At 40.5% G+C, this 12,274-nt stretch overlaps 1 protein-coding gene across 8 annotated transcripts in view; it reads left to right on the forward strand.

Moving 5' to 3' along the window:
• Nucleotides 1–12,274, forward strand: part of PIP5K1B (phosphatidylinositol-4-phosphate 5-kinase type 1 beta) — a 338,893-nt gene that overhangs the window by 194,620 nt on the left and 131,999 nt on the right. For all 8 annotated transcript variants that reach the window (XM_044939944.2, XM_044939943.2, XM_044939940.2 and 5 more), the window contains one exon: nt 2,313–2,612. In XM_044939944.2, the coding sequence (XP_044795879.1) occupies nt 2,313–2,612 (300 nt within the window). The remainder of the gene's footprint in view (nt 1–2,312; nt 2,613–12,274) is intronic.

The raw sequence follows: 12,274 nt of genomic DNA on the forward strand, positions 1-12,274 counted from the left end.
TGCCTGAATATAGGAGGTGGAGCTGAGGCAGTGATGCTGGCCCTGGGGAGCAGTTGTAAATACAGTTTTCACCAGCCCAAGAAATGTAATGTACTTGAGTCACCTAAAACCATCTCCTCCAAAACCCCTGGGTCCACGCATGGAAAAATTGTCTTCCATGAAACTGGTCCCTGGTGCCAAAAAGATTTGGGACTGCTGTTACACATGAAAGTTGTTAAGAGAGTAAATCCTAAGAACTCTCTTCTAAACTTGCTGTGATACTCGTTTCACGATGTACATAAGTCAGATCAGTGCTCTATGCAAACTTAGTGCTGTATGTCAATTATATCTCAGTAAAACTGAAAGAAAAAAATTAATCCCATACAGAGTAAAAACCAAATGTAATCACCAAAACTATTAAAAACTTATAAGAAGAAGAAAGAAATTTATAACCTTGGGGTATAAAAAAGCCTTGCTAAATAAGAAACAAAAAAAAAGCATGAGAAGCAAGTTCATAAATATAACTACATGAACAGGCAAAACATCTATAAAACCAAAAATAATGCCAGATATCAAATTAACATAAGCACATAGACTATTTCCAGAATGATAGAAAGAGGAAACAGTTTCCACAAAAGCTGGGAAGTGGGGGAAGGATTAAGGATAGAAGAGAGAGTTTTCTTTATATAAATGCCTTTTAGTAAACTATTTTTGGTGCTTCCCTGTTGGCTCAGTGGTTAAGAATCTGCCCACCTATGCAAGAGACATGGGTTTGATCCTGGGGATGGAAAGATCCTCTGGAGAAGGAAGTGTCAACCCACCCCAGTATCCTTGCCTGGAAAACCCCATGGACAGAGGAGCCTGGTGGGCTATAGTCCATGGAGTCGCAAAGCAGCTGGATGTGACTTAACGACTAAGCAACAACAACCCAAAAAATTATTTTTTAGTTTTCCCATACTTTTAAAGTGAAACAAAAGCAGACACATATTCCTTATTTTTATAGCCCAGAGATCTGATGGTTAAGACTTTGTGTTTCCAGTGAAGAGGGGCATGGGTCCCATCTCTGGTTGGGGAAATTCTGCATGCTCTGTGAGGCAGCCAAAAAACAAAGTTAGATTGTCTATTTTTGTAACAAAAAAGACAACATACTGGAAGAAAATATTTACCCCAAGTAGAAGAGGAAAGTAATAAATATCCAGAATATATCAAGAACTCCAACAATGACAAAAAACCTAAGGAAAAATGAGCAAAGGAGAGTAACACAAAATTATCTTTAAGAGGTGGCTAAACATACATAAGTGGAGAAGGCAATGGCACCCCACTCCAGTACTCTTGCCTGGAAAATCCCATGGACGGAGGAGCCTGGTAGGCTGCAGCCCATGGAGTCGCTAAGAGTCTGACACGACTGAGCGACTTCACTTTCACTTTTCACTTTCATGCATTGGAGAAGGAAATGGCAACCCACTCCAGTGTTCTTGCCTGGAGAATCCCAGGGACGGGGGAGCCTGGTGGGCTGCCGTCTCTGGGGTCGCACAGAGTCGGACACGACTGAAGCAACTTAGCAGCAGCAGCAAACATACATAAGAATATTAAATTTCTCTAGTTCTCTGTGTTATTCACATTTAAAGTAACTTGAAAACACATTTTCATTTTTCACCGACCTTTCTTCCAGAGATTGTAAAGTGGGATAATATTCAGCATTGGTAAGAGTGGTGGTATATATGTAACCTTATGAAATGTGGTTGTAAACTGGTCTGGTCATTTTGGAAGACAGTTTCTCAGGAGCTATTAAAATTTTAAATGTCCACCCTTGTACCCCAGCAGTTAATTTTCTCTTGAGCTACCTTAGAGAATAATCACACATGGCACTAATCACATCTCTGCCTGTTTTTAGTTGTAACTAATTAAAGAAGGAAATTCTGTCCATTTTCAGTTCTGCTGCTGCTGCTGCTAAGTCGCTTCAGTCGTGTCCGACTCTGTGTGACCCCATAGACGGCAGCTTACCAGGCTCTGCCATCCCTGGGATTCTCCAGGCAAGAACACTGGAGTGGGTTGCCATTTCCTTTTCCAATGCATGAAAGTGGAAAGGGAAGTCGCTCAGTGGTGTCCAACTCTTCGCCACTTTTAACACCCTGAGTTCAGAATGATAAAGTTGCAGTTCCCATAAGCTGACTTAGAAACTAGATTTGGAACAGCAAAACTTTAACAATGATTGTTAACAAGAGTAATCACATTCCATTTCTAATCATCATTTTACATGAAAATGCATCATAGTGGAGTGTTGCTTTGTAAAAGTTCATTTTAAACATTTTTTTTTCTTTTTCTCTTTTTAGAATTTAAACCAGAATCCAAGAACTCTTTTGCCAAAATTTTATGGACTGTATTGCATGCAATCAGGGGGCATTAACATCAGGATTGTGGTGATGAACAACGTTTTACCACGCTCCATGAGAATGCACTTTACGTATGACTTGAAAGGCTCAACCTATAAGCGAAGAGCATCCCGAAAAGAGAGAGAGAAATCTAGCCCCACGTTTAAGGACTTGGATTTCCTGCAGGACATGCATGAAGGATTGTATTTTGATACAGAAACATACAATGCACTCATGAAGACACTTCAGAGAGACTGCCGGGTAAGGAAATGTCATTGTTGTGAATGCCTTTGCAAAGCTATCTGTGGTAATGTACTTTTTTAAGGAAGGTCCAAAGGCCAACACGTGGGATCCCGTCATTCCCAATCCTTGTGCTGATACATGCTTCCCTGTCGTTGAAGGAACTGGTGGATGGCGATGCAGTTGTCTGGAGTCTATTAATTTTACTAATAAGAGAAGTCAGCCTTCCTTGATCAAATGACACAAAGATTTGTGTTTCTTTTCATCCTCTGTGAGAAAGATAGTTAAAGTGAAAGGAAAAGAAATTTGGGTTTAACACAGTGATTATTGAGAAAAGCCACATGGACGAAGTAAGATTCCAACAGGGGAGAGAGGCTTAGAGAAAATGCACTTAATGCAATTGATAAATGGATCACTAGAAATCTGTTGTAGATGCCAAACCATGGGATGGATTCATTTACTGAAACTGCGTTATATGATCTGTGTAAGAAGTGATCAGGAGTGAGATTTGACAGAGCAAAGGCCCTTCCATGCAAAGTAGCCAAATCCTTTATCAAAAGGATGCGAGTTCTCAGCCAGCAATGCGTAAGAAAAAAACTAAAACCAAAGTTGAGGATAAATATTTCTGACATGGTAAATTTACAGAAAGTAGGTAAAAGCCCTTTTGGAGAAATAGATGAGAATGCAATGAGAATGTAACTGCTGGGTTCTGAAGGGTGATGATCATTTGGTCAAAAGATTGTCAGGGGTGTTATTTCTTGGTCCAGATGAACTTTTGAGAACCACTCAGTTCTCAGCTGAGTTGAGCATGTTGGAAATGGGCCGAAGGAATGATGATGAGGGTTTGGGTCCAGGCCTGATCAGGGCTTTCTAGAAGAGAAGACAGGATTCATGGGGCCTGATCACTGGGAAATATGCAGTGTGTCTTGGCTTCCTGGGCCTTCTGTGGACCTGGTCAGATGACCCACATTATTGCTGGGGAGGGAAGATCCCTTCTCTGCCAGGCTTGAGCTCAGCTGAAGGTGAAGAAGGCAGTCTTGACCTCCCCATGTAATGTATAAAGTAGGGGATCCTCCCCAAGAAGCACAGCCCACTGTTGCTGTATTTTGTCTTTCTCTGTGTTAGAACATTTATGAAAATGCAGAAAGATGCATTCTTGGAATCGTTTCTTTCGTTGGTAGAGGATTTACCCCACAGTTCTTGTTCTTTAGCTGCCATTCATTGAATGCTTCAAGATTGCCAAGCTAGCCTGAGATTTTCCATTTTTAAAAAATATTGAAGTATAATTGATTTACCATTACAGTGTTGTGATAGTTTCAAGTATTCAGCAAAGTGATACAGTTATACATATGTGTGTGTGTGTGTGTATCCTTTTTCAGATTCTTTTCCATTATAGGTTATTACAAGATACTGATTATCTTGTTTATATATATATATATAAGATATATATACAATATGCCTTGTGCTATATAGTAGGTTCATGTTGGTAATCTATTTTATATATAGTACTGTGTATATGTTAATTCCAAACTCCTAATTTATCCCTTTCCTTCCTTTTCCTTTGGTAGTCATTACTTTGTTTTCTATGTCTCTGAGTCTATTTGTGTTTTTTAAGTTCACTTGTATCGATATTATTTTTTTATATTCCACATAGAAGTGATACCATATATTTGTCTTTCTCTGTCTGACTTAACTTCACTTAATATCCTAAGTTCATATTTCATTTCATTATCTCAGCCACCATGTGACATCAGTACCATTCATACTCCCATTTTTCTCTCTTTTTTTTTTTCAAAGTTATCAGTACATTTTAATGGCTACAAAGAATGCTAGAATTAACATCTGTCTTCAGGTTTTGGTATGAACATACATTTTCAAAGGAAATGAGACACTTACAGAAATGGTAAAGGCTTAACCATCCTGGGATGAGATATGAAGAAACAAGGTAATTTATTGGTTTGGATTAGATTTTGGTTGCAAGAGAATAGTTCTGTAAATCAAACACAAATTATTATTATTAGTTTTTTTCTCTCATGGCAGATCCTGGAGATGTTGGTCCAAGGGCTGGTGTGCTCTGTGGAACCAAGCATCTTCTTTCTTACTAATCAGACATTCAGGCCTCTTTTGTTAAGTGACCATAGATGCCCCAAAATTTGCTTCAACTCCAACCTTCATGTTGTCCTTCTAGCATTTGTTTTCCACTCCCAGCTCAGAGCAGAAAGGCCCTCTCAGCCTGGTCCTTCCCTCTCACGTTCCACTGTTCCTGGGCAGGCTGTCTTATGTGTCCTCTTCACTCTAGATGGGCCTGGGGGTGTTTCAGAGGAAGTCCCCCAACATGTCCCTGTTCTCATCTAATCCTAGCACTGCCCACGTGAGAGTCACTAAGCTACTTGGTGATGACTGCACAGAAAGGATACTTGTTCACTCCTCCTTTTTTTTTTTTTTTAATTTGGAAGATAATACTCCTATTTTAATTGGTGAATAATTAAGTTCTTAAAAAGATTAAAAAACCTGTCCAGCATCACCTAGCCAGTTAGTGGCAGAGCCCACCCTGTTTAGGGACAATGCATGTGTTCTTAACAACTGAAATTTACAGACTCAAATGTAAGGATTTTTTTAAAACTATCTTTTCAGAAATCATGGGAAGAACAGTGAGAACCAAGCAAACAAAAATATCCAGCTGAGCTGTTCAGATATCTGGGTGCATATGAGTGATTCATGTTTTTCTTTAAAAAAGAATAAAACATACATACATTTTAGTAGAAACCTTTTTCTATGCTTTTCAACTCTGACAGGATGTGGGTGAAAAGTGACTCTCAGTTCCCCAGAGTTTAGTACAGTTTTAGATTTGCTCTGTGTGTGTGCATGTGTGTGTGTGCGTGCGTGTGTGAGCGTACATTTCTTGCCTCTTTAATATGGAAAGCCTTTTTCCTGCTGTCGTCTAAGGCTCCTGTGCCAGAAAAAAAAAGGAAAGGTCAAATGTAAGAAGCCATTGCACAGGATTTGTCTGTTTATTAGCATTTCCTGAGCCCGGCCCTGATAGAACGAGGTCAGACATGACTCTTCTTCAGCAATGAGTCCCTGGAGATTTGCCTTTTTATTTTTTGAGGATTTGTTGTGCTGAGGAACATAAAGGTCAAAGTAGAGGCATCGTAAGCCTAACTCTCTCTCTTTCATTGCATTTGAACCTGTAAAAGACATAGATTATGAAACTTCCTTAAATTGCACATTTGTCTTCAAAAAGGCTCTTCTTGGGGTGGTGTTCGGGCATGTGAGAGGCATGCTATGGAGGAACCTGAGTCCCTTCTGTGATCTGCCTTGGTGAAGACCAAGGCCTCTGTGATCTGGAGTCAGCAGCTGATTCTCAGATCAGAGCTGCCTGGAGGAGGGCACGTTTCTAGAATGGTAGGTCTTAATATTTAAAGGTCAGGGACCTCTTTGCAAAACTGACGAAAGCTGTGAACTGTTTCCCCAGAAAAATGCCCATCCACACACCAGTTCATGAATCCCTTGGAGCCCATCATCCCCCACCCCTACCCTACCCCACCCCAGGCAGAGGACTCCCATCCGAGAGCCGGGCAGACCCATCTCGCTCTTTCTTCAGGTCATCCCCTGAAGGGCTAGAATAGGTTGTGTGGTTGGCATTGCCTGCAGCGTCTCTGACCCTGACATTTCCCTCACTTTGTAGAAAACTGACTTTAGTGCCAGACAAGGTGCTATGGAGATCCAGGGAGGATGTGAGATCACCCTGGGGCTGGTCCCAGCCCCAAAGGATGGAGAATCTCTGCTATTAACATTCCTCTGAGTGAGGCATTACTGCTACGGCTCTAGAAATGAGGTGGGGGACTGCACTACCGTGTCAGCAGCCCAGCCAAAGAAAGGTGAGCTAGACCCCTATTCAGATACATCCCTCCATGCACTTATCAGACACATGTATTGTGGGCCTACTATGTGCCAACATGGGGTAAATGACCTCTATTTTTAATCCATTGCCATTCTGTGTATTAGTGCTATGATGATGTTCTAAGGCGTTTATAGGGATCAGAGTAGGTAACATCATAGTTTGGTTTTGAAGAAGAGGAGTTCTCCAGGTAGGCAAAGAAGTAGAAGCATATTTCTAGGCAAAGAGAGTAATATGAGTTAAGCATGAAATGGCATAATATGTTCCTAGAACTAGAATTGTTTGGTGGTGTGACAGTTAATAGTAAAGGAACATGTGAGGTAGGAGAGAAAAGCAGTCAGGAGCCAAATAATGTCAAAAGCCCCTTTCTGGGGGTGCCAGGTCCTCTTAAGGGCTTAGAAGTAGTAAAGCCAGGAATCCCAGACCTTTGGACCCCAGCTTCTCTGCCGTTCCCAGATAGAAAAGATAAGCCTCCTAACTTCTTCCTGCCGTCACTCCTACTTCCTGCCCCCACCTCTTTCATATTTCAGCTTGACATCTCAGAACCCAGGGCTCCATTTGCCTGCATGACTGCTGGCTGGACGATACCCACCTGACTCACTGACCCAGCTTGACCCACATGCATCGTGCCCTGTTCCCCACAGACTACTTACTTCCCTGACTCCCCATCAGAGCTGCTTCCGGACTCTGCATCCAAAACGGCCTGAACTACCTTAACCCACACCGAGTGCTCTTGATAAGGGCCATCTTCCCCTGCACCCCCTGAGCACCCCTGAGTCCTTTTCCTCAGCTTTCCCAGCCCAGCCTCAGGCCCTTGCCTATAAACCTGCCCCCACCCCACTTATGGTCCATCCCTATCAACTCCTCCACGTGGCACTCTGGCTGCTTGGCAGTCCTCTAGAAAACAGAATGCACTTTATCCTTCAACCTTGCTGAACCCACTTCCCCACAGAATTCAGAAAAAGGACTCTTTCCAGAAGCAGGAATCCAGATCTTGGTTCTCCTTGACTCCCACACTGCTGTTCCCTATAGGTTATGTCTAGGGGAAATGAACGTGGACGTAATGGGGTTCCCTTTCTGGAAGCATTACCTCTTCCTTAGCCTCACCCTCTGCCTGCTATGACAGCCATCTACACCCATAAGAGAACTTGGCCTGAGGTAAGAGTCATGCCAGTAGAAAGTACCACCAGGACGGTACAGGTCACTTGTCATCAAAAACAGAATGTAGGATTTATTCAAACCATCCCCTGTGGTCCCCTTGTGACAGACAAGCTGAGAGGCGCATCCTGTGTGAACACTGCTCTTTCCAGGTGCTCCGTTGTCTTCCCATAGCCTGATCTTCTGCCTGTCTTCTCTGGCCCGGAGAATGTGATCAGCATGAAGCCAGTTGCCCACTTCAGTTCCCTGCAGCTGCCCTTCCCATCCTCCTTTCTTGTCCTTTCTCCACACTCAGTAAATCACCACATCCTGTCCAATCTGCCTCCTAAATAACTGTTAGCTGCCCGCTCCCTCCAGATGCACAGCCTCTGCCCTTGCAGAGACCCTTCCTTGCCTGGCGTTTTCACTAGCATTGTCTTTCAGTATATTTCCAGTGCTGCCCCCAAAGTCATCCTAAGTTCAGAAGACCACCAGCTCTTGAAGCCATACATACTTCATAGCTTGAAACTTTCAGACCCTTCCTGATTTGATCCCTCTGCTTCCCCAGATGCTCCTTCAGCGTCCTTCTTCAGCCTTGTCTCTCCCCTTTTTCCAGAGCATCCTTACTCCCCAGCCATTCTGATCGGCTGGACACTTTCTCTAAAGGTTTTGGTCTTTTCAGGCATGTCTCACCCTGAAGGATCGTTCTCCCCCTCTCTCTTTCACCTGGCCCCTGCCTACTCATCTCAGGACTACCTTCCCCCAAGACCACCATGCTGTGGGTCCCCCAAGCCTCCACCTCCAGGATTAACCTCTTTTGTGGGATTTAACACGTGTAGTTCCTTGAGCCTGAGGATCAAACCTGACTTCATTGCCTGGTGCTTAGTCAGTACTTAGTAACAGTTCACTGAAATACATATTTGAACAAAGGAATAAATTATCTGATGATAGAGAGAGACAGGTTTAGGCGCACCTCCAAAAAAAAATCTATCTTTGGTAACTTTTACATATCTAGCTGTTTTTAAAGTTCTGTCTCTTTTGGAAGAGGCATCCAGTTTCACTGCCATGCCTGCCAGATACAGCCCTGAGAATTAATAAAACAGATGAGTTCCCTTTTGAATCACTTTGGGTTTTTTTAAAAAAAACTGAACTCATTGTCCCCATGTTCAAAGTCATTTGTGCAACAAAAGTATTTTTATCTTTCAATTATTTTCCCATAGAGACAGTATTATAGTCATTTGAATTTATTTGATGCTGATTCTTATTTCCTTTAGGTACATGTCCTGTCTCCTTAGCCAGACTAAATGTCTCAAAGCCTAAAGCTCATTGCTTATACCTCTGTACAACTGTGTACCTGGCTTATTGTGTACATTCAGTACATATAGGATGATGAAATTTAAAATGACTTGAAATGTATGTATTAATTTTGAAAGAACAATTAGGAACTATTTGGTATTCATTTTTTAAATTTACTATAATTCTTCTCTGACATAACTTACATGTGAAAAATCTAAAAAGTCTCAATCATTAGTAGTTTGATACATTACTACATCCTATGGTATTTATTGATAACTCTGGGGATGTGACATTGATACAAAGTATATTAGTGAGAATTCATGTTTGCAATTCAAATAGTTTATTCCTTCATGTGGGAGTCATATCAGACAGTCTTGATAATTAATAACCTAAATGACTTATTTTGCATTTATTATTTTTTTAGCAGCAAACTTATTAATTTTTATTTAGTGTGGAACCAATTTTCTTTTTTTATACAAACATCTGTCACCATAAATATTAATATTAATGAAATATTCATGAAACTAGTCTTAATACTGAGACTTTTTATGTTGCAAACTGGGATTTCTTTCTGTGTATGGCAAGTTCTAAATTTGTAGATTAGATTCTTCTCAGCTCTGGACATGTTTGTATGGGTTACAATGTAGGTTATTTTCTATAATACTTAATTTAGCATAATGTTAGTGCTTACCACATAGCTATAATTTTGTTTAGCAATTATGTTTTTTGCATTTAGTCTAGACAGATTCTTTTCTTTTTTATATATATATTGGTTGCCTTCCAGTTATCTTTAAGGAGGAAAAAATGCCTCTGACCTAATAGAAAAAAGATGTGTATCTTTTACTGATGACAACACTTAACATTTAGGCTATTTTCTTTATCAGTAAGGAATTGAATTTTGTTTTTAGACCTCAGCTAAAACATGGGAAGAGATATCATTGACTCCATATCTCTGTTCCAGAGATGAAAGATTACTTCCCTGAAAAGATATAGATGAATGCACTGTTTGGCAAATTAGATCTTAAAAACACTATAATCTCATGATATATTTATTTGCTCCATTGTTTTAAATTACGAGTCTTGCTATCTCTTATTAGCTATATTGATAACGTTGTAATACCTACATAAAGCAAAGATAAAGTTGTTGAAAAATAAGTAAATAAAACCAACTTATGGACTCAGATTGTTTTAGCTAGAAAAAAAAAATCATTAAGTTTCTGAGAAACAGTGAAGCAATGCCTTCTGTGCTCTGGTCTAAGAGAAAATGATCTTGGACATAGATCTCTGTACTAGCCAGGCCAGATTTCCTTGTGAAACTGCAAATAAAGACATTGTCATATATGCAAGGACTTTTTTTCCCCATTTTATTTTTTAATTAATTAATTTATTTTACTTTACAATATTGTATTGGTTTTGCAATACATTGACTTGAATCCACCATGGGTGTACATGTGTTCCCCATACTGAACCCCCCTCCCACCTCCCTCTCCATCCCATCCCTCTGGGTCATCCCAGTGCACCAGCCCCGAGCACCCTGTATCATGCATCGAACCTGGACTGGCAATTCGTTTCACATATGATAATTTACATGTTTCAGTGCCATTCTCCCATATCATCCCACCCTCGCCCTCTCTGGCAGAGTCCAAAAGACTATTCAATACATCTGTGTCTCTTTTGCTGTCTCGCATACACTGGAGAAGGAAATGGCAACCCACTCCAGGGTTCTTGCCTGGAGAATCCCAGGGACAGGGAGCCTGGTGGGCTGCCGTCTATGGGGTCACACAGAGTCAGACATGACTGAAGTGACTTAGCAGCATACAGGGTTATCGTTACCATCTTTCTAAATTCCATATATATGTGTTAGTATACTGTATTGGTGTTTTACTTTCTGGCTTACTTCACTCTGTATAATAGGCTCCAGTTTCATCCACCTCATTAGAACTGATTCAAATGTATTCTTTTTAATGGCTGAGTAATACTCCATTGTGTATATGTACCACAGCTTTCTTATCCATTCATCTGCCGATGGACATCTAGGTTGCTTCCAAGTCTTGGCTTTTATAAACAGTGCTGCGATGAACATTGGGGTACATGTGTCTCTTTCAATTCTGGTTTCCTTGGTTTGTATGTCCAGCAGTGGGATTGCTGGGTCATATGGCAGTTCTATTTCCAGGTTTTTAAGGAACCTCCACACTGTTCTCCATCGTGGCTGTACTAGTTTGCATTCCCACCAACAGTGTAAGAGGGTTCCCTTTTCTCCACACCCTCTCCGGCATTTCTTGGTTGTAGACTTTTGGATAGCAGCTATTCTGACTGGCATGAAATGGTACCTCATTGTGGTTTTGATTTGCATTTCTCTGATAATGAGTGATGTTGATCGTCTTTTCATGTGTTTGTTAGCCATCTGTATGTCTTCTTTGGAGAAATGTCTATTTAGTTCTTTGGCCCACTCTTTGACTGGGTCTTTTATTTTTCTGAAATTGAGCTGTAGGAGTTGCTTGTGTATTTTTGAGATTAATTCTTTGTCCGTTGCTTCATTTGCTATTATTTTCTCCCATTCTGAAGGCTGTCTTTTCACCTTGCTTATAGTTCCCTTTGTTGTGAAGAAGCTTTTAAGTTTAATTAGGTCCCATTTGTTTATTTTTGCTTTTATTTCCAATATTCTGGGAGGTGGGTCATAGAGGATCCTGCTGTGATTTATGTCGGAGAGTGTTTTGCCTATGTTTTCCTCTAGGAGTTTAATAGTTTCTGGTCTTACATTTAGATCTTGAATCCATTTTGAGTTTATTTTTGTGTATGGTGTTAGAAAGTGTTCTAGTTTCATTCTTTTACAAGTGGTTGACCAGTTTTCCCAGCACCATTTGTTAAAGAAATTGTCTTTAATCCATTGTATATTCTTGCCTCCTTTGTCAAAGATAAGGTATCCATAGGTGCATGGATTTATCTCTGGGCTTTCTATTTTGTTCCATTGATCTATATTTCTGTCTCTGTGCCAGTACCATACTGTCTTGATGACTGTGGCTTTGTAGTAGAGACTGAAATCAGGCAGGTTGATTCCTCCAGTTCCATTCTTCTTTCTCAAGATAGCTTTGGCTACTCGAGGTTTTTTGTATTTCCATACAAATGGTGAAATTATTTGTTCTAGTTCTCCAAAAAATACTGTTGGTAGCCTGATAGGGGTTGCATTGAATCTATAGATTGCTTTGGGTAGTATACTAATTTTCACTATATTGATTCTTCCAATCCATGAACATGATATATTTCTCCATCTATTTGTGTCCTCTTTGATTTCTTTCACCAGTGTTTTATAGTTTTATATATTCAGGTCTTTTGTTTCTTTAGGTAGATA

This window comes from Bubalus bubalis, chromosome 3 (genome assembly GCF_019923935.1).
Source record: "Bubalus bubalis isolate 160015118507 breed Murrah chromosome 3, NDDB_SH_1, whole genome shotgun sequence".
Classification (NCBI taxonomy): domain Eukaryota; kingdom Metazoa; phylum Chordata; class Mammalia; order Artiodactyla; family Bovidae; genus Bubalus; species Bubalus bubalis.